The 25573-nt window shown below is 38.2% G+C and overlaps 1 protein-coding gene across 8 annotated transcripts in view; it reads right to left on the bottom strand.

The window, feature by feature from the left end:
- The window catches only part of LOC126267225 (diacylglycerol kinase theta), a 662574-nt gene that overhangs the window by 291074 nt on the left and 345927 nt on the right, over positions 1–25573 (bottom strand). For 4 of the 8 annotated variants that reach the window (XM_049972276.1, XM_049972256.1, XM_049972236.1 and 1 more), the window contains exons 4-5: positions 21416–21636; positions 11967–12123 (exon numbers count right to left, since the gene is read on the bottom strand). In XM_049972276.1, the coding sequence (XP_049828233.1) occupies positions 11967–12123; positions 21416–21636 (378 nt within the window). Of the gene's footprint in view, positions 1–11951; positions 12124–21415; positions 21637–25573 lie in introns of all 8 variants that reach the window. The other 4 variants (XM_049972247.1, XM_049972266.1, XM_049972211.1 and 1 more) reach the window with 1 other exon arrangement.

Below are 25573 nucleotides of genomic sequence, written 5' to 3' on the forward strand. Positions count from 1 at the left end.
AGCAGTAATCAAAAAGAGGACGGACAAGTGTAACGTAGGCAGTCTCTTTGGTAGATCTGTTACTTCTTCTAAGTGTACTGCCAATAAAATGCTGTCTTTAGTTCACCTTCCACATAACATTTTCAATGTGTTCTTCCCAAATTAAGTTATGAGTAATTGTAGTTCTTAGGTATTTAGTTGAATTTACAGCCTTTAGATTTGACTAATTTATCATGTAACTGAAGTTTAATCGATTCCTTTTAGCACTCGTGTGAATGACTTTTCATTATTTAGTGTCAATTGCCAATTTTTGCACCATTCAGTTATCTTTTATAAATCATTTTGTAATTCGTTTTGATTTTCTGATGATTTTACCAGACAATAAATGGCAGCATTATCTGCAAACAAAGACAACTGCTCAGATTGTCTCCTAAGTCATTTATATAAGTAAGAAACAGCAGAGGGCTTATAACGCTACCTACTCGATGACTTTCCATCAGTTACTATGAACTGCGACATCTCTGACAGGAAATTAAGAATCCAGTCATATAACTGAGACGATCTTTCATAAGCATGCAAATTAACAAGCCACCTGTGAGGTAATATTCAACTACTGTCTGAGAATTAACAGTATTAACATACAGACTGAATTTATTAACTGCAAGTGTAGGCTAAAACCATTGATGGCCTAGATAAAAAGAAAGGGGAATAAGCTTAGTTTTATCATGAAGAAGCAGCACATTTATCATTTTAAATAGGGAGACATGTGCAAATCACGGTGATGACTGAGTTGATAACAGGAGTATGACATTTTGTTTTATATAAGACAGCAGACCATAAAAATAGTTTATGAGGTTACAGGACTTGGTATATCCAAATTGTTTAATGTAAATGTAGTAGTGTCGGATTTATACTATTATGCTACATGCGAGGAGGAATCCCATGTTAGCCCTTTCGGTAAGTGGTGCTGCTATATGGTGGTAGCAGACATAAGTATGATGCAGGCCACCACACAATACTGAGCAAGTCAAGCCAGGAAGACACAGCCCAGAGATTGTGCATACCACTGATAAACTAGATAAACAGAAAGGAGAGTTTTACCATGAAGAAGCACAACACTTATCATTTTAAATAGTGTTAAATGTTGAAAGTGTGACTGTTCAAATTCTCCTGGTGTAATTCATGGCAAAATAGATCACAAGCACAGTATTCTGGCAAGTGATCACATTTCCATCATCACGTGTGCTGATGAGCTGACTGTCTAGTAGATAGCAAGGCACTTTTATCTCCTCTCCCCCTCCCTCTGACTGCTGCTCCAAATGTAGTCCACACTCCACAGTGGGCACATGGCCAGCATTTCCTCCCCTTCCCTTCTCCTGCCAGTTTGTTGCCCCATCCACAGTTTGCACACAGGGATGCATGCTGGCAGAATCTCCACCGTTTCTCTGCCTGCCTCTGGAGTCAGTTCATTATGGGATATCTCCTTCCTCTTTTTAATCAAACTAAGAGTGGGTTCACAGGTGTGTGGATTCACAGGCTTTACAAAGGATGTAGCCACTATAACGATTGACCAGAAGCTCTCTTACTTGAATCTCAGCAGATTCTTTAATGACACAGTTCTAGAACTTAAATATCTGTGTGAGCACTCTATTATGGTCCATTCTATACAATTCTGACAGTCAGTGTTCCATGACTCCCACTTTTTTAGACTATAGCATCTGGTATGCTGTTAGTGTTCACAGCAAAGGTCTTCAATAGTATGCACCGTCTGACTTATGTATGTCATGCAGCACTGACAAGGGATCTGACAGACCCCAGACTTCTTAGTCCAAGGTCATCCCTGACATTACCAAACAGTGCTGAAAGTTTTAACTGATGGTCACAAGACATTCTCACTTGGAGTTCCTGGGACATTCATCCTATCTTTCCGAATAATGCACCAAAAAGGAATAACACAATGGACATATCCTCCTGAGGCCCCCTTCTGTTGCCATGAGTTGTACAGCTGGTGTTATTACATAGGGCTCTCTAAATTTGTCACTCTATATAGCTGTTCTTTTGGAACACCATCCTCAGATATTCAAATTCTTTGTTGAGATTCTCATTGTCAGAAAGGGCTTGAGCCCTATGTACCAACATTTTGAGTACCCCTTTCCTTTGTGGATAGTGGCAGCTGTGTGTACATCTCCTTATGATACAAGCTGTGGCCCAACATGCCATCACCTCTTCTTTTCAATAGCACATCTATAAAGGGGAGTACTCTATCCTCTTCAACTTCCATCATACAATTGATGCCTTGGTGTATGAAACTGAGATATATGAGGAAATTAAGGTGTTGTCAAAAAAGGTATCCACTGGTCTCCACTGGGCTGATTCCAAGGACTTCCTTCTCAAAATATTCTATACACACACTGTTGTAAGTTGATATTCGCAATGATCTTAAAAAGGTTGGTTATCTGTATGTCAAATTTCTCACCAGTTCCAAGGATTATTGTAAAAATACTCTGGTGAAAAGAGAAACAACATCGATGCTCTTGAGGATGTTGGAGTCCTTAAGCTTAAAGTTGTTAAAGTGTCCTACAGAATCTGTGGAGTAGCAAATGCAATGTGGACATTTCCTGACCTAAGAGCTCAGAATATGCTTCAGGTTTTAGCAAGTGACTGTGATGGAGCACCAGTGTTGCTAACAATGGGGCTTAAAGGCTTTGTGAACCTTTGGGAGTCCATGAGGTCTCAGAGGAACCAATACTCTTTGTCTTAGATTCTTAACAACTTTGTTTAGTGAGTCGGACTCTTTGCAAAATGTCACTGTCATCCTCTCCACTCTTGTGGTGGGGTCAGTATCGACTTTCCTATATGCACTGCCTTCCAGCAGGCTCTGTATCTTCCCAATGTAATCCTGATGAGACAGAACAACACACATTGCCTTAGTTGGCTGGTAGCACCACATCTGGATGTTTCTTAGTTCCTTCAGGGCTGACAACTCCCTGACAGAGATGTTTAGTTTCAAAATGTACTTTTTCAGCTGCTTCAGGAGGACATCCTACAGCTGCCTATTTCACTGTCCTCGTGACATCTGTGATAGATGCAGATTTAGGAGTTGGTGCAAATGAGTCCTCTCTTAAGAGCTGAAACCATTTCCTTATCCAGTTGCTTGGCCAAGAGATTGATGATAGTGTTGCAGCAAGCATCAGAGGATTGTCTCACTGATATAAGGTCAGATTTTGATGTTTGTTGTCCAATGGCCTTCCTCTGTGAACAGTCTGCTGTGGTGTCCAGGTGATGCCGTCAGTTCACTCCCAAGTCAACTAAATGAACTGGTTCGCCAGCAGCAAACTTAATTCAAATATTTCTTTGTTAGTCAAGCAAGTCCAGGCAATAGTGATTACATCACACTCCCTCCCATACCATGGCTAGGGTGGCTTGTTTTTTGACTTTTGTGGCTACCGCTGAGTCGATACGATGCATTACCTTGGTGACGTTCAGCACCAAGTTCTTCACAGCATCTCACAAGGAATGCAAAGGTATTCACAAACAGAACCTCTGATGGCACAGCTTGTCACATTTTTTCATGCTGTGATACATCTCCTCCTTCTAGAGGTATGTGATTCTTCAACCACTCCTGGCATGATGAAATAGTTGAAGGGTGAATGTCCAGATATCAATGTTCAAAAGGGACGATGTTTTGGCAAGCAACAACGTTGCCATCAACAGGTGTGCTGATTAACTGGCTGTATAGGAGCTCCTCTACAGGCAGTTTAATTATTGCAGTGTCTGAATACAAATAGTGCTTGTCAGTGTTTCATGCAATGCCCAGTCAAAATGGGAAATGTTGCTTTGTTTCTCATACAAACAGAAAAAAATTGGTGCTATGTATAGTAAGCTTAAATGTAGTTTTGAGAACTTAAAAGTTGCAGATCAGACATTTCTGATATGTCCAGAACACAGGATGGTTTGGTGTCAGGAGTCCATGAAAGCAGATGGTGTAAGATATTTGAAAATCTGAATAAAATAAGAATAAAGCACAAAGAAAGGCAATCTATAAAATAAATAATGGTGGAGGTAAATCCGATAGAAAATAAATAATGATAAGCTCATGTAAACAAGACAGCAAATGCGGACTGTAACTTATGACAACTGTGCCAGAGAATCAATCAAGGAAAATTTAAAATTTCAGAACAGGAATAAAGATGAAAGGAAAATATGTGCCCATGCTGAAGTATGTAGACAGCACAGACCTTCCATCAAAATGTACAATAGACATAGAAAAACTGGCTTCTTAGTACACAATTGAAATTAATGATAAACAAAACATTGACAAAAGTGATTACAAGAAGTAGGTAGGAGAATAACAATATGGTTATTCTTAAAATAGTTGCAGATATGATACGAGTCAAAGTAGTTTGCTGCTTAGGAAAGAACTGAGGAAGAAGTATCTGAAACTTTATATCTACTGCATGCATAGGATCAAAATAATGTTAAGAGAAAATGTCACTAGCAACAATTTAAATTAATGAGGCAGATACATTATGAATAGAAGAGGTACCAGTAAGAAGGAAGAAATTTATGGGAATTCTTGAGAAGCAACATTTTAGACAGATGATTAAGGTTTATATGAGAAAATACAAATGATTGAGTTGCCACTTCATAAAACTTCTCAATGGTGAATTAAGAAAAAAATCTGATAACTAGTGAGAAGATGGGGAGGATTGATCACAAATACAAGTCTTAGTGTTGACAGAGGAGAGGCAGTGCACAAAAGAAGTTCTGAAAAACTCAGTGGCAGTCTGTTTTGGAAAACGAGTAAGGAAGATTAGGATTTAATGTCCCAGTGACATAGAGTGCATTACAGGTGTAGCATACACTCTGATTGAGGAAGGATGGGGAAGAAAATTACACGTCTTTTTCAAATGAACCACACTGGCATTTCCCTTAAGTGATTTAGGGAAATACCAAATGTTTAAATCTGAAGTGGTGGAACACAAAACAGAACTTGTGTAGAGAAATTTCATATGACTGTCCATGGGAAGATAATTTGGCAAAGTATGAAAGGACCAGGAAGCTTCACAACAGGACACACTCTGCTGCAGAGTGAAATACTCATCCTGGAAATGATTCCCTAGGCCGTAGCCAAGCCATTTTTCTACAATATTCTCTCTTCCAGTCGTCTTTACTCTCAATGGATTTTTCTGTCAATAACCCCTCTATCTGAGTTTGAAATCAAGTCTCAACAATACTTGGCTGTGATATAAAACAACTGATGCAAGTGGGACACATTGATGTTTATCAGTGCCCTTTAGTTATTTTTCTTAGGTTTTGTTTAGCTATAATTGCGTTTATTGCTTTCCTGAAGGTTTCAACTCAAATAATAACCTCATAACAGTAGACCTGTACATGTTATAGGTTTGCCTAACTAATAAACTACTACAATTACACCCCATTCAAATTCCCCAACTGCCTCCATTTAACAGAAAACGACAAGGGTGAGACATTATGTCTGCATTTATACAGAGTTCACAGGAGGAATGGTCAATATTCAACATTCAGCAATATGACAAGAAGGTTGATTTGCAGCAAAAAACTATTCCGAATGGTTTCTGAGAGCGAACATATTCAATATCACTTTTGTATGTTTTCCCTGAATAACTTGAAAACTGCGGCTCTTACCAATAACATGTTGCAGCACAAAAGTAAAGTACATTGAATTTCCTACAGAAAAGTCACATTCATATTTTTCGCTGTATCAAATTGTTCAGCTCAATTTCCTCTGCACTACAATGGTGCCTTGTAAACTATGACAATGAACTGAATAATACAGAAAATAAATAAAAATGTACATCAAATGTGGTCCATCTTGGAAACCATTCGGAACATGGCATATGTCCATATGTTTTTTGGTTCAAATGACCGTTCATGCAATATCCCCGAATACTGACCGTTCTTCCTGGGACACCCTGTATAACCCCAAATGCATCGCTCAAAATCACACGAAGTGAGATATACAGAGACTTTTATCCACATAATGATTACGAATAAGTGAAACTATTAACATTTAAAAGTAAGACAGATATTCAAGGTGGCAATAGCATAAAGAATTTGAAATGCATGAGAAAAGGAAGGGCAGAACTGGTCAACATATCAAGAGAAAAGGCAAGACAGAACTGGTCAATATGTAAGTCAACAAACGAATAATAAAACAAGGGAAGATGGACAAATGTAATACAAACAAATATGCCTCTCTTTTCCCACCTCTTTAAATGTGTCTGACTTACTTCAGTGCAGTAGTTGTGTCATTCTCTCTCTCTCTCTCTCTCTCTCTCTCTCTCTCTCTCTCTCTCTCACACGCACACAGACACACACACACACTACTATAATTAATCTTCAGTTTCAAGAAACCCAGACAACTGGGGGGAAAATTAAAAAAAAGACTGCCACATTTGTAGGAGGCAGCCAGTTTAAGCTTTCAACTAAGAATGTCACATTAAAAAAATTATCTTACTACAACTGTGAACTGAGCATGAAGAGGGCTTCAGAAAATGACCAGGACCAATAGGTTTTTCCAGGTATCTGCCATGAAATCTATTTTGAGAAAAAATCTGACACAGCACAGATACCCAAAAAAGAATTCAGTATAATATTTAAGGTATATGCATATTAGACAAATAAGTGCATTTATGTGTATGACACGAAACAGGAAAGAGAAGTGTACACAATGAGGCTGTTTCCACATTTCTGAAGGTCACATTTCTGCAGGTTCTCCTTCACATCAGGCTTTTTAAAAATATGTTTGATGTGTGTGTGTGTGTGTGTGTGTGTGTGTGTTTGTGTGTGTCTGTGTGTGTTGAGGGGGGGGGGGGGGGGGGGGAGAGGGGGGTAGGAAATGTAGTGTAGGGGAGGGGAGGGGGAGCACTGAGGAAACATTCAACAATTAAAACTTCAACTCACTTCATAAAACAGAGCACTCTTTGTCATAATCAGAGGAGACAGAGTGAGAGGGTAAATAATGAACATGAAAAACTAATATGTAAGAAGTAGAAAGAGGCATAATATTGATTGTTTTCTGAACGACATGTTGTGACACACAAATGGACTTCGGGGTATTTCTTGATTAAGTGAACACAATGCATCAAACAGGTAGGGATAATAATCAAAAAATCAAATTTTTAAGATGCCGCACCTGAGATGATCATAATACAGAGGAAAGAAAGTATTCATGGATTTTTATTGCCAATCAATTAACTGTGAATCATACAATATACTTCTGTTAAGCAGAGAATTGTGTATTATTGCTCATTCTTTTGTATCTGGAACAAAAAATTTGCATAACAATTGGAATTCTATCCAAGTCACAGAAGAAAAATTTATTTTTATTTAATAAAGCAGTTTTTTACAATAGTATGAACACAAGGAGGCAACACAGCTAAATCAAGGAAGAACTGTTGCCTACAAAAATGGAATGAAATGAATGTGAATCATTTCTTTTGTACAGAAAAACAAGACTTAACAGGAGGTAATCAGTCTAAATATGACAGGGAGAATAAACTGAAAAGATCAACTGTCGAAAATAAGAAGATGACTGAAGAAACAATATTGCTTAAAAAAGCTTTCAAATATAATTTACCCTTAGCCAGCTAACATGAAGACTGTACGTAATACATAGTATTGTATCCCTACTGAGCTATTCAGAGGTCATTGGTCTCATGAACAGAAAGGAACTATTTTTAAAGACAGGTAATAAAGAAAAATCTTGAGATTAAATATATATGAAACAGGAAATACTGTATCTGAAGATTAATGGTATTTCAATTGTTTACATTACAATGGAATAAGATTAGGTCATATGCATGTCAGTACACGAAACATGATGATTAAAAAAAATCATGGCCTTCAGAGGGCTTGGAAAACCAATTTTTAAGCAGAGCACTAAGTGATGAGATCTTATACACAACAGACAAACAATTTTTAAAAATGCCTTGTGTGGGTTTTAGCAGACATTGTGGCAGGTAAACTAACTAAACAAAATTTATCATTGGTTTTGTGCTAGAATCTGAAGTAAAATCTGAAATAAAATTGTGTATGTGTTTTTTTGCATTAGTTTATTATGGTTATTTATGGGAAACCTCATTTAGTGGATTTTTAATAACATATTTACAATGTAGTTGTTTCTTAGATCCAAAGAAAAGGTGGATGACAAGCAAATAGTACTGAAGAATACACACAATCCTGTGCATTGCAAAGTGAAAATGGCAGTGGCACATACACACAATCATGCTTTGCATGCAGAAGCAGTGATATAAAAAGACCGTGGAGCTGATTTCAGTAAACATGTTTAAAAATTCCAACTGAAAATTAATAAAGAAGCCAACTATGAAACTGTACGCTAAAATTATGTCATAATTTTCTGTTGCATTGTTCAAATAAAAGTATTATGCAAAACATGTTCCAAAATTATGTGAACGAACTACAAAAAAATTGAACAATTTTGGACATGTCTCCTCAAAAATGCTACTTGCAATATTTGAATACTACTGACTTTTTTCCTTCTTCAAAATTTTACAGAAAAGCAACTTTTGTTAAGGTGCAAAAAACTAAACTTAAACTAAATATACACACACACTTTAAAAATAAAAAGTAATTGGTGAAGTAAACTGTAAGAATTAAATTACAATTTACATGACATTATTGGTCATACTTTCAATGAGCCACACTCAGAAAAGTAAATATAAAAAAGTAAATATAAAAATAAATTGTTGACACTCCACACAACTACACAATAAAAGTATTACATTAAAATAAATGAACTCTACCACACAATTTGAAACAAAATCGTTATGCATTCCACAAAATGAATGCAAGAATAAGACGGAAATAAGACATAAAGAAAAGGAGCTACAACAAAATGTAATTAATTCTTGGTAATGCTGTAATCAAAAGCTTACTAAATGCATTTACAGCATGACTGTAATAGGATTTCAAATTTTGATTCAATAGAAGATTTTAAGTATTTGCAGTTCTTTAATTTAGTGGGATGTAAGATACAAAGTACCACAGGTTCCACATTTTGCACCGTGTGAAGCCTTTTTTTATTTTTATTTAATTTTAAATTTCCAAACATTAATTTGTTTCAGAGTTCATGAACAAAAAACTATCTTGTCATGAGATCTCTCTTCTGGTCCTTAGTGATTGAATGATTTATTTCCTTTTTCTGCTAATGCTTGATACAGCTTTATTCTGTTCAGTATACAGCATTTTATACAATTCCTTACATCTTTATGGCACACTCTTCTTGTATCTTTGCTTCTTTACACGTCTTTCCATTTCTTCCACTAATCTGAATACCGCCAATTATTTAGTTTTCATGCTTCAGCTAGTATACTGCCAGTGATAAAGATTTCATACAAAATATTTCTTAAACCACAATAAACACAAAGGTTACCATTTAGTTTATAAACACTGGATGCAATTACTATGAGACGTGCATAAGCCCACTAGTTATCAAATGACAGTATACAATACAGTACTATGAAGTCACTATAATTAGGAGAGAATTTATTGTGGGCGGTAATAACTTAATTCGTATGTTTAGAATTTAATTTTAATTGTTAATGATTAATCTTAATTTGACATTGTCCCATGCTCAGCACTCTATCCTTATTTGATTAAATCAACCATTTCATATCTACTCTTATTCACAAATAAACACACTGTCAGAAAACAAAAAATCCAACACCCTCAAGGACTGTGTTCAGGGGCTCTTGGTGTAAACGTGCATACTGAGGGGTTACTGTGTTAGTGATCCATTTGTCATGGACATCGGCAATCAGTTGGCACTCACGAGGCCTGTCTGTGACCCCCCCCCCCCCCCCCCCCTTCCTTGACTCTCGAAGCAGTAACTATCCAGGGTTTAGAGCTGAATAATGTCTTCAATATTATTTGTAGAGAGTACAACCATAGCACACCAATGAGTACGTACTCGTGCTGAACAGTTTCAGCCGTTTGAACAGCATCACACTGTGGGCCTGCAGGAAACTGGATGAACTTATTGACAGACTACTGTGCATATTGGGTACAATGTACACTGGTGTGTTGCTGAATTCAACAGTGGCCTGGGAAACATTCCCACATCTGTAGATTAGGTTCTGGATCTCTGCACAGTGCAGATACACATCAAGATTGATGCATTGTGCAAGTAGGGATGGCTGACTGAACATCACCCAGAGACAAAATCCAGGCACATGTTGCACCAGCTGCGTTATTAGCACGATTGGAAACTGTCCACTTGCATTGGGATTAAGATCACATGTGCCTCTGACCAGGTAAGCACTGACACCGCGACATAACCCAGCATGGACACTCTGGTGTCATACAAGAGTTGATTGGAGAGTGGAATGGCACTCTGTCATATTCAGTGATGAGAGTAGATTCTGCGTGAAAGCGAGTGATGGACGTACACGCACACGGCATACCCGGTGCACTGCCTGTTCCAGAGTGCATTCGTCCACGACACACGGGTCCCAATCTAGGCTTCAAGGTGTGGGGTGCCACCAGTTACAACACGCAGTCACATTTTGTGTTTCTGGAAGTAACACAACCAGTGCCCGCAACATTGCAGAGGCTGTTATCTCCTTGCTACTGCCATTTCTTTGACAGGAAGGTAATGTGCTATTTTAGCAGGACAATGAATGTCCATATACAGCTGCTGTGACACAAAGTGCTCTATGCGTTATACAACAGTTGCCCAGCCAGTGAGCTCACCAGCTCATCAGGTGAACATATATGGGACATGATGAAGAAGAAACTTAACTTGTTTTTCAGAATCTGCAAGAACCACTGCCCAACTGCAACAAAAGATGCAAGATGCTTGGGACAATCTATTACAAGATGCCATTTGGCATCTTTACAATTGTTTGAATGTGAGATTGCCCCAGAGGGAAATACACAGTGTGTTGATGTGACTGGGCAACCTTTGCTGTGACATGTGTGTCATTTGGTCTGAATTTATTACCATATACTCTTAGAGTGATGATCTGCCTATCACCTTACTTGTCAATAAAATGACCCTCTCCTTGAAGGGTTTGAGTTTTCTTGACCCTTTCCTTGAGGATGTTACATTTTCTTTTTCTGACAGTTTACAGTCCACAGAGTGCAATGGGGATATTTTACATGTACCATGAGAATGATTTCCTACATGATGATTTTTGGTAGTAACTATAACTGAAGGTTATTTTCAATAACACTTTTTCCTTTTCTTCGCTTCAAATTTTGAATTAAACTTTATATTTTTACTGATGAAGATATTAGAGCATAAATAAACATCATTTGGCACAATCACTTTAGTACCTTAAACATGAGACTGTTGGTGGGGCTACAAATGATGACAATTATAGTCATTTATTAGATATTAATTAATGAAAATTACACCAAGTTATTTGAAGAGAACATCTGTGTTAACGCAGCGGTATTACAGTAAATGATTGTGCTAGCCATTAAAAGTGCTAGCTATTTCTGTTTGTATCCCAATATGAATATTATACACAACAGCACTTTATGTCACTCTCAAGAGCAACTTTTATTAAACAGATGAATATGTTGCTATATGTACACTGATCACTTACTATAGTACCTTGCTAAATACTGCAGACAACTTTAAATTTGCTTAGAATGCATTCTGTTTTGTAGCATTATAATTTCACTGATGAAGTATAGCATTATAATTTCACTGTTGAAGTAAGTATCACCTTAGGTATTTAAAAACAAGTTTCGAACACAACTTCAGAATAAAAGGTCATCATGCAAATGCTGTACAACTACAATACAAACAAGTGGTAAAAACTGTACACAACAAGAAAATGTAACAGAGATTTGCAGGATGTAAATAATAAAATGTTGCAAGCTATTACTGATCTATAGTATTGTCATTACACAATGAAATTATGAAATGGAATGTTATGGTTTGATGAGGTAACACTTACGGCATGAATACTCACGGGACATGGTCTCTTTCCGTCGGACCTGCACCCCTATTATTGCCTCCATTGGCACCTCAGTGCGGGGAATGCTAACAGCATGTGGGGGCAGATATATGGGTTCCAGGTTTCCGAATGTACACTCAGGAGGAATGCTCTTACGGCACACAGCATGAGACTGCATCAGAAGTAAGTTACATTATTACACAGGTAATGTATATCAAATGAAGAAATTACACAGAAAAAATAGAACATTATCCCATAGACAAACTGTCTATCAACTGCTATGAATACATTGGTTTTTATTATTATTTGCAGCATCTGAACAAAGACAAAATATTTAAATGACAGGCAATTAGAATACATCACCTGATTAGCTTTACAAACTGTGTGAATGAACAAATTATATGTGTGCAAAAATGTTTGTTGTACCTCTTGCACTGACCAGTGTACAAAGAATACTATGCTACTTTATTCCATTTTCGTATTTCTTCCATTTCCACTTCCTTTCCACAAGAGCTATTCAGTAAAGGTGCTTTTGTACAAAATATGTTCAAAATGTTGAAATGTAGGACTCAAAATTATATGTTGTATCCAATGATTGTCCAAACCACCACAGTAGGTATTTGAATATCACGTTGCTAACAATGTAAGCTGCCAGTCCTCTATAATGCCAGTTCTGTAGGACAAATGGAAGTGGGACTCCTACAAATCCTACAGTCTGTCATTCAGCGTACCACAATTCTGTTCACATGGCCATTACAGTCTTAGCTGTTTGTGGTTTTCAGACAATGGAAGAAGATGCAATGGCATATGTGCCATCAGTATAGACAGCTTTGAACCATCAGCATACACTTCCTGGGATACGCTAACATTGAGGGGAAGTATTATGACCAAGGAGAGAAGTTGGCACTCAATCCACACTGTGTATCCTGTTACCCAAACAGTCCAATGAACAACACTCAATTAGGCCTACTGATATGTTTAATACAAACTTCACTGTTTTCTTTTTTAATGTTCTTGTCCCATTCAGCTTCTCTCATATGTTGGTAGTGCACCTTTTGATATTCATGAGCCATGCCCACATTTGCTTTTAACAATTATGGAGGAATGCATATTTGAAAAAAATTAAAAGGCTATTCTTTAGTACAATCCATAAACTAATTAAAAAAGAAACGACTGAAATTAAATCACATTGGAAGAATTAATAGCGATACAAAGACTTGTAACTACAAAAAATTAGCTTAAATCAAGTATGGATAACAGACACAATGACAAATAAACAAGGACCCTCAAAGTTCCAGAATCATATTTTCCTTCCTGAGAGAAATATATAAAGAGGAAGAGTGTGACAAGGAGCAAAGGAACAGAAGTTGGTCAAGGTAATGATGGGAACATACGGACAACGAAAGTATAATTAAAGGAAGGACTGCAGGGCACTTATAGTTCATGTTAATGACAAGATCATCAGCTCTGAATAAAAACAGCAAGTAGAGAGAAGCATATTTTAATTTTCTAGTTAAATCAGCATTATTTTCACAGATAAATGCTCCACCTCTGTTATGAAACATTGTGATTGTGTGACTGAGTGTCTTCCATAGCTTTCAAACATCTCTGCTTATATACCCACCGTGATCTCATCCCATAAGTTCAATATGATTTCCAACTGTTCCTAAAAATATAAGGAATGTCCCAAAAACTATCACAGTAACCTCTCATCACAATGGCAATCCTCCACACATCCACCTTTCATCTACTCCCAAAGTTCCACAAACCCAGGTTATTATATTCCCACAGAAGGCTTCTCTGATCAGCATCGCTATCAAATTGTCCTTATTCAGGCCATCTTGAGGATTACTCATTAGCACATAGCACTTAAATTCTGCTCCTTCCTCTAGAACCTCAATTCCCAAATCTACTCCACCTGATCTTCTCAACAAGCTACCCTTCTGGATGTTTATCTCCACCTATCAGCTAACTCTATAAACTCTTTTGGGACTTAAAACCTTTCAGTCTATATTCTGACACTTTGCCACTAGTGACATTTAACAGCAGTGTTGGCACCTGTGGATGCATCTACAGTCGGAAGCAGCAGTTATACAAATATGTCGCCAACCTTGCCACAGCCATAGACAAACAATATCCAGTACAGAAAGAGATTTTCCACATCTTATATACACGGGAAAGGAGCAAACTTACTGTGCAACAGCCACCAATCAATACTTCCCTTATCTCTCAGTATCAGTCAAGCCTTGAAAACTCAACCAAATCCTTTGCTGAACATTTATTCCCTACTACTGTTTCTAGTACGTGACAATTTTCTTGGTACAACCTGTTCATCAAATTGTCTATTCTCATGGCCTGAGATGACAGTTATTCTAGCTAAAATTCTACCATCCCCTATAGCAGCTCTCTATATCACACCCAACTTATGCAGTACCCTAACCCATGTCTCTGCCATCCTCACTTCCAAACCTGCACCCATTCAATCATTTCTTCAATGGATGACACAAGTGCACAACCTATTCCATGCAATTGTCAACCGCTTTCAATTTTGAAATGTTGTCCAGTAACATACATTTCCAATCCCTTTAAAGGAAGAGCCACATGTGAAACCAACCATGTTATTTACTAGCTGTGCTGCAGTCACAATGTAGAGTGCTATAATGTCAGGGTAACATTTAATCATCTTTTACCCACTTGAATAGTTATGACAAATGCAGCTACCCAGTTGCTAAACTTGCTGCATAGAACAATACAAGTGATTTCAACAGCTGCTTCAGTATATGTTCCATGCATCCTACCCACACATCCCCTTTCCCCCCTCCCCCTCCACCCATCTCCCAATTCAGCACCAGCCACCAGCTATGTTGACAATACACGTGGGAACTGTCCCACTCACATAGCTTCTATTCTTGCAGTCTCTCTGGCCCAAACCTACAAATGTACTCTTGCCTGCTATCCCAGTTTCACTTCCATGATGACTGATGACACTCTTTCCTTTCCTGCACTTGTCCAATCCATTTCTTCCCTGTATTCCACTTTCCCACTCATCTCATCTTAATGTCTCTCTTGCATGCACCATCACTCTCAGTTTTGTGTGACTGTTACATCATTCTGTCCTCATTTTGCTACTGCTGCTGAGAGCAATCTAGCTCCTGCCTCCCATCACCTCCTTAACCACTTATTTCTATGCACAAGGTTGAAGCAGAAATGATGTAAAATGTAGACTGGCTAATGGCAAAGAAAGCATTTCTGAAAATAAATCTGTTAACACTGAATACAAATTTAAGTCTTTTCTGAAATTATTTGTATGGCATGAAGCCATGTGTGGAAGTAAAACAAGGAAAGTAAACAGTTTGGACAAGAAGAGAATAGAAGTTTTTGAAATGTGGTGATACAGAAGAATGCTGATGATTAGATGGGTAGATCATGTAACTAATCAGGAGGCACTGAATGGAATTGGAGAGAAAAGGAATCTGTGGCACAACCTAACTATGAAAAGGGATTGTTGATAGCACACATTCTGAGACAACAAGAGGTTGCCAATTTAGTATTGGAGGGAAATTGGGTAGGGGTTGGGCGGATTGTAGAGGGAGAATAAGAGATGACTACAGTTTGCAAATTCAAAAGGATGTAAGTTGCAGTAGTTATGTGGAGATGAAGAGGCTTGCACAGGATACAGTAGCATGGAGAGCTGCAACAAATCAGTCTTCAGACTGAAGACCATGACAACAACATTACTCCCTTTTCACTGATGCATTCCTTTAGTCACTTTCCCAGGCCGGGCGGAGAGGCTGAGCGGTTCTAGGTGTTACAGTCTGGAACCGCGTGACCACTAGGGTCGCAGGTTCGAGTCCTTCCTCGAGCATGGATATGTGTGTTGTCCTTAGGTTAGTTAGGTTTAAGTAGTTCTAAGTTCTAGGCGACTGATGACCTCAGAAGTTAAGTCCCATAGTGCTCAGAGCCATTTGAAACATTTTCCCAGACCCATCAAAGAGGACATAGCTGTTGTTATGGTCTTCAGTCCAGAGACTGGTTTGATGTAGCCCTCCATGCTACTCTATCCTGTGCAAGCTTCTTCATCTCCAAGTAACTACTGCAACCTACATCCTTCTGAATCTGCTTTGTGTATTCATCTTTTGGTCTCACTCTACAATTTTTACCCTCCACGCTGTCCTACAATTCTAAATTGGTGATCCCTTGATGCCTCAGAACAAGACCTGCCAACCGATCCCTTCTTGTACTCAAATTTTTCCACAAAGGACATAGTCTAATCAGTTGTATTATCATGGGTTTGGATGCGCTTGCACACTGCTCTGTGAGTGTGTGGTCATATATGAGAGAAAGACAGAGAGATGGAGGTTACTTAAACTGAGAAAAGATTGAAAGGTTTCCTGTGTTTGTGTGTATCTATGTATCACACACGAAACAGTTACAGATGAGCAGCTGCCAAACATCATTAACGTTTTGTACAAAATACGCAGACAAAATAAGTAACATCCACAAAAGAAGACTCCATCTTCAGGAATTTAGGCTGTTTAATTGGCAACCACCTATTAACTTTCTGCATGTGTTTAGCAACAGTGTAGTCTATTTAGGCAGTGAATAAAATTTAGAATTTTATGTTCAAATCGACAAAAGCCTAAGTTTTGGCTATATCTACATAAAAGGCAACAAAATATCTACAATTATAAAGATCAGTAGGCAGTTTTATATTTGAAGAAAATGTGTTCAATGTGTGACCTGTAAAGAATATGGTTAAACATGGTTTGAGGGAAAAGGGAGGGAGCAGCATATTTACACCAACTGTCGAAATGTCACTGATTGGAGATGAATTTTTATCTTAATTCAGAATATGAACCCACTTCACGGATTCAAAATGTTGTGTAACTCTAAACTCGGATTTACTGAATGTGGTTCAATTTTGATGTAAATTAGCACGACATGCTCGGCAATACTGTTAAATCAGCTATCAATATGTTTATCGGTCCTTCACTACAAATACACTCCTGGAAATGGAAATAAGAACACCGTGAATTCATTGTCCCAGGAAGGGGAAACTTTATTGACACATTCCTGGGGTCAGATACGTCACATGATCACACTAACAGAACCACAGGCACATAGACACAGGCAACAGAGCATGCACAATGTCGGCACTAGTACAGTGTATATCCACCTTTCGCAGCAATGCAGGCTGCTATTCTCCCATGGAGACGATCGTAGAGATGCTGGATGTAGTCCTGTGGAACGTCTTGCCATGCCATTTCCACCTGGCGCCTCAGTTGGACCAGTGTTCGTGCTGGACGTGCAGACCACGTGAGACGACGCTACATCCAGTCCCAAACATGCTCAATGGGGGACAGATCCGGAGATCTTGCTGGCCAGGGTAGTTGACTTACACCTTCTAGAGCATGTTGGGTGGCACGGGATACATGTGGACGTGCATTGTCCTGTTGGAACAGCAAGTTCCCTTGCCGGTCTAGGAATGGTAGAACGATGGGTTCGATGACGGTTTGGATGTACCGTGCACTATTCACTGTCCCCTCGACGATCACCAGAGGTGTACGGCCAGTGTAGGAGATCGCTCCCCACACCATGATGCCGGGTGTTGGCCCTGTGTGCCTCGGTCGTATGCAGTCCTGATTGTGGCGCTCACCTGCATGGCGCCAAACACACATACGACCATCATTGGCACCAAGGCAGAAGCGACTCTTATCGCTGAAGACGACACGTCTCCATTCGTCCCTCCATTCACGCCTGTCGCGACACCACTGGAGGCGGGCTGCACGATGTTGGGGCGTGAGCGGAAGACGGCCTAACGGTGTGCGGGACTGAAGCCCAGCTTCATGGAGACAGATGCGAATGGTCCTCGCCGATACCCCAGGAGCAACAGTGTCCCTAATTTGCTGGGAAGTGGCGGTGCGGTCCCCTACGGCACTGCGTAGGATCCTATGGTCTTGGCGTGCATCCGTGCGTCGCTGCGGTCCGGTCCCAGGTCGACGGGCACGTGCACCTTCCGCCGACCACTGGCGACAACATCGATGTACTATGGAGACCTCATGCCCCACGTGTTGAGCAATTCGGCGGTATGTCCACCCGGCCTCCCGCATGCCCACTATATGCCCTCGCTCAAAGTCCGTCAACTGCACATACGGTTCACGTCCACGCTGTCGCGGCATGCTACCAGTGTTAAAGACTGTGATGGAGCTCCGTATGCCACGGCAAACTGGCTGACACTGACGGCGGCGGCGCACAAATGCTGCGCAGCTAGCGCCATTCGACGGCCAACACCGCAGTTACTGGTGTGTCCGCAGTGCCGTGCGTGTGATCATTGCTTGTACAGCCCTCTCGCAGTGTCCGGAGCAAGTATGGTGGGTCTGACACACCGGTGTCAATGTGTTCTTTTTTCCATTTCCATTAGTGTATTAATCATGCATAGCAAACATAAAATGTTTATAACTGTAGGTTTCATGTTGTAAAAATGGAGGAAACCAAGTTGAAAAAACTTTTCAAACTTCTTCAAGACATTCCTCTACTTCTGAACAAAATAAAAATAATTACACATTTGTAAATCAAACGAAAAGAAACAATATAATTCTCGGCACTTAAGGCTCTTATCACTGAACACCCCCACCACAGTGGTCCAGAACATTAGTAAAACAGCAAGTGGCATATTCACTTGGTATGTTTTTAAAACTTACTGTCATTATAATACCCTTTGTTAACAAAATTTTGTTGGGAATACGAAGTCAGAAACTTATAATTCATGACCACCTGCCATTTTTCATTAGGTGGCACAGCTGATTCAACTGTAAACACAAACTGTAGACAAACATGGTGTCATGTAAGGCTTTCAGAAGTGATGAAAAAATACACATTACTGGCTACAGATACTGTGGTTTTCTGTGTGGAGAAAAGTTTTAATAGTTCATGGGTTTTAAAGCCATTGTTATTCAACACCGAAGAAGCTATCAACACAGAGTGTGGCAAAGGTACACATTTGCATTGTGTTTTTAGGTAGCACTGTGAACAACCTGAATGTTGATTTCACCACCAGAATAATTTACTTGGGGTGCTTCATGGCGAATTGGTACAGCGCTTGACTTAATCACATCTCTGAACAGACTCGCCTGACCAGGAATATGAGGACCTATAGTTTAACATGGTCTCCAGACCATGATGAATATTTTCACTCTAATTGACTTACATGTGCTTTCCATTTCTTTTCATCGCCATGCAAGCAGTGAGATGGCACAGTAGTTTAAGCACATCTTCAGTAATTAAAAATTTAATACAAATTGTGTCGTGACTACTATTCAGTCCTAGGAAGCATTTGTGTAAAAGATGCTCATGCTCAGTCATTATTGGCTGCAATCAAACTCTATATAGCTAACTGCTCATTTTAAATAGTTTTAATGTCAATTTCTCATTCAGGTGCTAAGTGACTTCAAAATGTTTTAAACTTTTTCACTTATTTGTTGTCTGCTAGAATTCTTATGACAACAATTATTATCTGCCCATTGACACATTACTTACACTGTCGATACTCTCCTTACCATAACATTTCAGACATAAAAATTTTTAATCTTTAGCAGTTTAGCGGTATTAACAACAACTTGTTTATTACTTACTTCTTTTCAGGTTGTACTTGAGAAAAAAAAATTCTGTTCTTCTGTGATGCATTATGTTGTCTACTGATTTTTCTAACAGAATAAGGCTTGATCCATTAAATTTTGGTAGACAAAATTTATCCTAGTTCACAGTGCAATAACATAAGATTAAAGTTTATCCAGTGCAGATTTCTGATTCAGCTTGATCAGAGTTCATTTTTTGTGCAAATCTAAGATCAAGTGCTTTTTTACAACTGGCCCTTTATGTCTCTAGTTCTTAAAGCTGAGCTCTCAAGATAATTACAGTTTTTAGGCCCACGAGACAGAAAGTCTAGATGATTAAGAACTGTCATTAAAGTGAAAAGCAGGCAGACAGAAATTTATGAAAGAACTCTCTAGCCTCAAGATATCAACTACAGAAGACAAAGTAACTGAAAATGATGACAGATCCTATCTCATTATCACCTTATCCCCAGAGGACTAAATAAAATAAGTAAATATGTAAAATAAGGGTAAAGCTGTCACTCACCTATTGTGAACTGATGCAATGTTGTGTTTATGAATACGTACTTTTGCTAGGAAAAGAGACGGAAATTGAAAGCCAATGAATACTCATTTCTGTTACACGTGTCTGTGTGCAACACATCAGTTTTCTACAGGTGATTGACTGCACTTTCCTTATTTTATGTATTGTTCTCCCAAGGATTCTCTACTACTGTTAAATAAGTATATACATTTTCAATCACTCATTTTATTGCACTACCATGCTGTGAAACTAACATTACCACTGAGATGACTGGGAGGAGTTATCTAATGACAGTACGAATAATGTAAACTTTAGACAAAGTCACTTATGTGATACTCGCAATTAAGACTTTTTGAAATTATATCTGAATTCTAAAAATTTACTTTCTACTACTGAGATATGACAGTTAGATTCTGTAATGGAGATGTTGACTGTGAAACGAAAGGAAGATGCTGAAATAGAGATGATGTTCATCTATGATAAATTCACATATAAGTAAGCTTGTATGGAACAAATAGATAATGCAATAAATGTGTGGCTTGTAAAGGACCCAAAATTTTACAGTAAAATGACCAATGTTGAACTGATCTTTTGTGGGAAAAACTTGTTAGATTTTATTTCCTCTTATACCTTCTGAAAACACTTCCCTTCCAAGTCTATTAATTAGTTTATCACTCTTACCCTTCTCTAGTTCACAATCTACTTTCTACACTGACATCATGGTCACTATTTTCTCTCACTTCAGGATTACTTTTTTTGTCATAAATCTAGCTGTCTTCCACTGTCTCTCCTCAACCCAAATTGACTGTCTGTACCATTTTTTCTTCCACCTCTCCATACAGTATGTAATCTTTCTTTGCTCAAACACTAAATTATGAAAATCTTCGATGTTAAAAATCAATTTTATTTGCTCTGTCACTCCTTCAAGTTCTGGGGTGGAGATTAATGCTAATATAACAATGCTAATATACTTCTGACTGCTTGTGAGCCACTCCAGCACCCTTAACATTTCTACCTCAAAATGACCATTATTTTTCTTACTGCATTTATTACATAGGCCTACTATATTTCATGCTATTAATACTTAACACAAGACAATGATAACAAGACTGAGGACACAAGCTAAAGAAATAAACAAGGATTCACCATAAAAAGCAAGAGGTACAAAAAGAAGAGATAGCTAGTGAACATTTTCTCACAGCCTGAAATTTAGTAATTATTTTGAGATGGACATGTCAGCCATCACTTTTAACTGGTATCTCTTTACAGCTATACAGAAAATAGGCTATACAAACTAACAAAGATAAAAAGAGTTTATCATCACAAACCGTCATGCCACACCACTCGCATCGGTATCCTGACAGACATTCTGCTGACCAGCATGTCTTCTTGCATACAACACACTTCGAGTTGCTCGGCAGGTTACCCTCACGCCAGTGGTGTTCATGGTGTACCGATGACAGCTCCTTGCCAGGGAGATATGTTGCATTTTCTTTGCAGTCAGCCACTGCAAAGTCCTGGCATTCTACGTGTACAAAGTACTCGCAAACTGAAATTGAATGTTGAAATTTTATTTACTGTCAAGAATATGCTGAAACACTTATAACATAAAAGGTATTAAAGGTTTTGTGCCTGAAAAACAGTGGAATTTGAATGAAAAGAAACAGATTGAAAGTGTCTGGCCTATATATAAGCGATGGGTACAGCTTCGAAAGGAAAGTTGAATGTAAATCACAATACAAATTTTATGAGATGGGAGAAACACTGTGTATGTACACAGAGCAACATTTCAAGTCTTTTTAACTTTGAATATTATAGATACTGACAAATTGCCTTTTAAAATTTGCTTCCTATTGCTGCCCAAGTACATACAGCTTATACGCAGAAAAACAACATATCATAGATAATATTTTTAAAGCCACTGGCTTCACACTGACCAAATACTTGCTTATACAGGATGCCTCAAAGTCTTTGCATCAATCTTCTGCAGATGACAGATCACATCACGTTCATTGATGCTTCACAATTACACTACGTGTCCTTCGGTATTTGCAGGCCTTTAGATGATGAGATTACACTTAACTAGCACAGTGCAGGTGTGCTGTATACTACCTACCATGCAGTAAAATGATATAATGGTTTTCAACAAGAAAACCATAAGAATAAGTGTCTCTAAGTGGAGAAAGTGAATCAGGAACTTTAATTTTGCTCAGTCCAGCCCCTTTCACACAAAGCAGATGACTGATTACTGACAACACACATCACGTATGCACATACCAGATGACTATGCCCTTCTGCCACTCAGGTGCAAAGGGATACCTAGCATCACCGAGAAGCATCAGTGAACTTTTCTCTCTAACAAAATATTTTTCCCCAAGCTACGCTCCATCACCCCTAGATGCTTGATGTAAGGTCTTTGAGACAACCTGCACAGTGAAATTCCTAAGCTGGAACAGAACTCCATTGAGATAGAGCTCTGCACTGCAGACACATGCAAAATGAAAACAATGACACATAGCACCTATGTAAAATGGTCACAGAGATACATTTGTGGGAAGATAAAATTATGTGCCAAACTACAACTTGAGACTTGATCCCTGACTCTGAAATGCAGTCCACTACCAGTTCTGCTATCTATGCACACTTTGCAAACCAAGTCAATGTTTAACTGTACAAGGCTGTCATTACATCAGACTCTCCAAGCCCTATATTCTTTCCACAAGATGTGCTGCTCCAGCAAAATAGCTGGTGAGTCTGTGTTGCACTGGAAAAGTATGTAAGGAAATAATTAATATGTTAAAACTATATCTGTCTGTAAAGTATGCACAGATCATGCAACTGATAGTGCATTGCTACAAAAGGCATGAACCTGGATTCAAGTCATGATCTAGTGCACAACTTCAGGTTGTACAGCTGTTTAATAGGCATAAAATTTATAAAAGAGGAAACAGTATGCACTATTTGTAACTAAAATTGTAGAATGCAGTAAATTTCATCTTGTTACATTCAATCTTACTACCTAATATATTGAATATTTCATAACAAAAGCGTATTTATAGAAGAGCAATATGAAACCCATACATATGAACCACACAGTGCTTAATTCAAAACATAGTTCATTGAAACTGTTGTGGTTATACGTTCATATTAATGCTGGTATAAATTTTGACATGTGAACAATGAGACCTTCTGTAGGTCACTAGGCTTCCGTGTTTTTGCCAACAAATCATCTATACTGGATTAGCTGTTATTAACCAGATTACTACATTTGTCTTTTTGTACAAGCACCTGCAGAAGGCAGAATGTGGATGTTGGTAACAAAGAGTGATCTGATATTTACAAGTTTTTATGTCAAAAGGCAACAAAAACAAGAACATTACCACTCAAACCTACTTTTCCTGTCGAGATCATGTTAGTTTGCTTCTTTTTGTTTTGCTATCGTTTACATGTTGTAAGTTACGTCATCCACTGGTTATTTCTTGAGAATTGTAGATATGCCATGTTAATGACATCATCAATTTATCAGCATGGAATAGTGTAGTCTCATATTGTGTAATCAGCATTTGTCATTATATAACCATTTTGTGAAAAATGTAACACATCCGTATACAGGATATCCCAGGAGGAATGGTTTGTATTCAGAAATATGACAGAAACAATTATTTGATGCAAAAATGTCTAGTTAACCCAAAAATGTCTATTTAACATGAAGTCTAAAATTCATTCTGTAAGACGTATGAGCACTTCTTTATCTTCAATACTGTGAAACAAATCTGTTCTATTGCTAGTTCTTTGCTTTCCATATTTTGATACAGTAATAGGGGCCAAAAATAAGTAAATAAATAAAAAGACCTGTGAACATGGGTTCTAAAGTGCATACCTTAAGAACTACGAACACTTGTCCATCTTCGCTACTGTGAAACATGTCTCTTCTACTGAAGAGTTGCTCATAGTTCTTAAGGTGTATATTTTAGGGCCCATGGTTACTGGACATTTTTACTTGTTGATCCATACTACCTCCTCAAATAACATGGAAAGCAAAAAGCTTTCGTAATATCGAAGATGAAAAAGTAATCACAACTCTTAAGTTATGCATTTTAGAGCCCATGTTTACTAGACATTTTTGCTTCAAATGATCATTTCTGTCATATCCCTGAGTACCTTTCCTCCTGGGACACCCTGTGTACTTAAGCTCACAAGACAAAATATTAGTCACCCCTTAAAAGAAAACACTGGACACTTTGATTAGATTAGCCCATTCCCATCTACTTTGTTCAGTCTAGGTATTGTGCCATCTCAAAATTAAGTACCGCAATCAAACTAACTATAAACAGAATAGCGACATCTGCTCTAATTCATCATCACACTTTGTCATCAGTACTAAATAGGCTAACATTTTGAGAATTTCCAGATTTTCTCTTGATGTCAGGCAGATTTGCTCAGTTTCGAGTTACCCATCAAGTTCATCTGATCCACACTGCATTGAGCTACTACTAGCAATATGTTAGGCTTTTATTTGTCATATAGGAATTACATTTTACAAACCACTGCTTTCCGCCCATTTAGAGTAACCCTTTCTAACTTTTAAATTAATCTACGCAAGATTAATTGCCGTTAGCTGGCAAAGAGAGTTACACACAACTTGAAAATCACTACTAACTGTGCAGATGCATTTGGTTTGAAAGTTAACAAAACATTAGCTACAGATAAGGACATGATACAATTAGAATTCTACATCTAAAGCGTATGTGTTGTCTGATCAGGGACTTCTGAAAAGTTTGTTGGACTTATAGGCGACTTTTCTGTGTTTGCACAGAAACATCACCTGGAAGGAAAAGACAATGAAAATTCTTTTTTTGTCTGGTAAATAGTTTATTATTTATCAGAACAATGTCTGGAAACTGCCTGTGGCCGTAACAGACGTATTCAATAAATTGACGTAGCACAAGAACAGGAGTCGGTAAATAGGATCGAATGCTGCAAATTTTTGGGCGCACGTACTGATAAATTTCTGGGTGCACATACTGATTAAAGCATATCGATAAGCATATTGCTAAATTTCCAAAATAATTAAGTTCTGCTGCTTCTGCTCTTGGCATAATTTCTAGACTTGGAAACAACCGAATTAACCTCCTCACATGCCTCCACACGACAACGTATTATAGAATAATATTCTGGGGCAGCGCACCACTTAAAAAGTAAGTATTGATTGCACAAAAGCGATTAGTACGAGTATGTGGCATATACCCGCAATTGTCACATATATCCCTCTTCAACGAGCTTAGCATTTCATCTGCACCATTACAATACACATATTCGCTAAATGAATTCGTCATAAATGATCCATTACATTTTGAAAAGAATAGTCATGTCCACACCAACAATACTATGGGGAAAAATGATATTTATGGCTCATTGTTAAAGTGGTCAACGGTCAGAAAAGATTTCATTACCCAGAAACAAAAAATTTTGATTATAACACTAAT

Source organism: Schistocerca gregaria, chromosome 1 (genome assembly GCF_023897955.1).
Source record: "Schistocerca gregaria isolate iqSchGreg1 chromosome 1, iqSchGreg1.2, whole genome shotgun sequence".
Classification (NCBI taxonomy): Eukaryota; Metazoa; Arthropoda; class Insecta; order Orthoptera; family Acrididae; genus Schistocerca; species Schistocerca gregaria.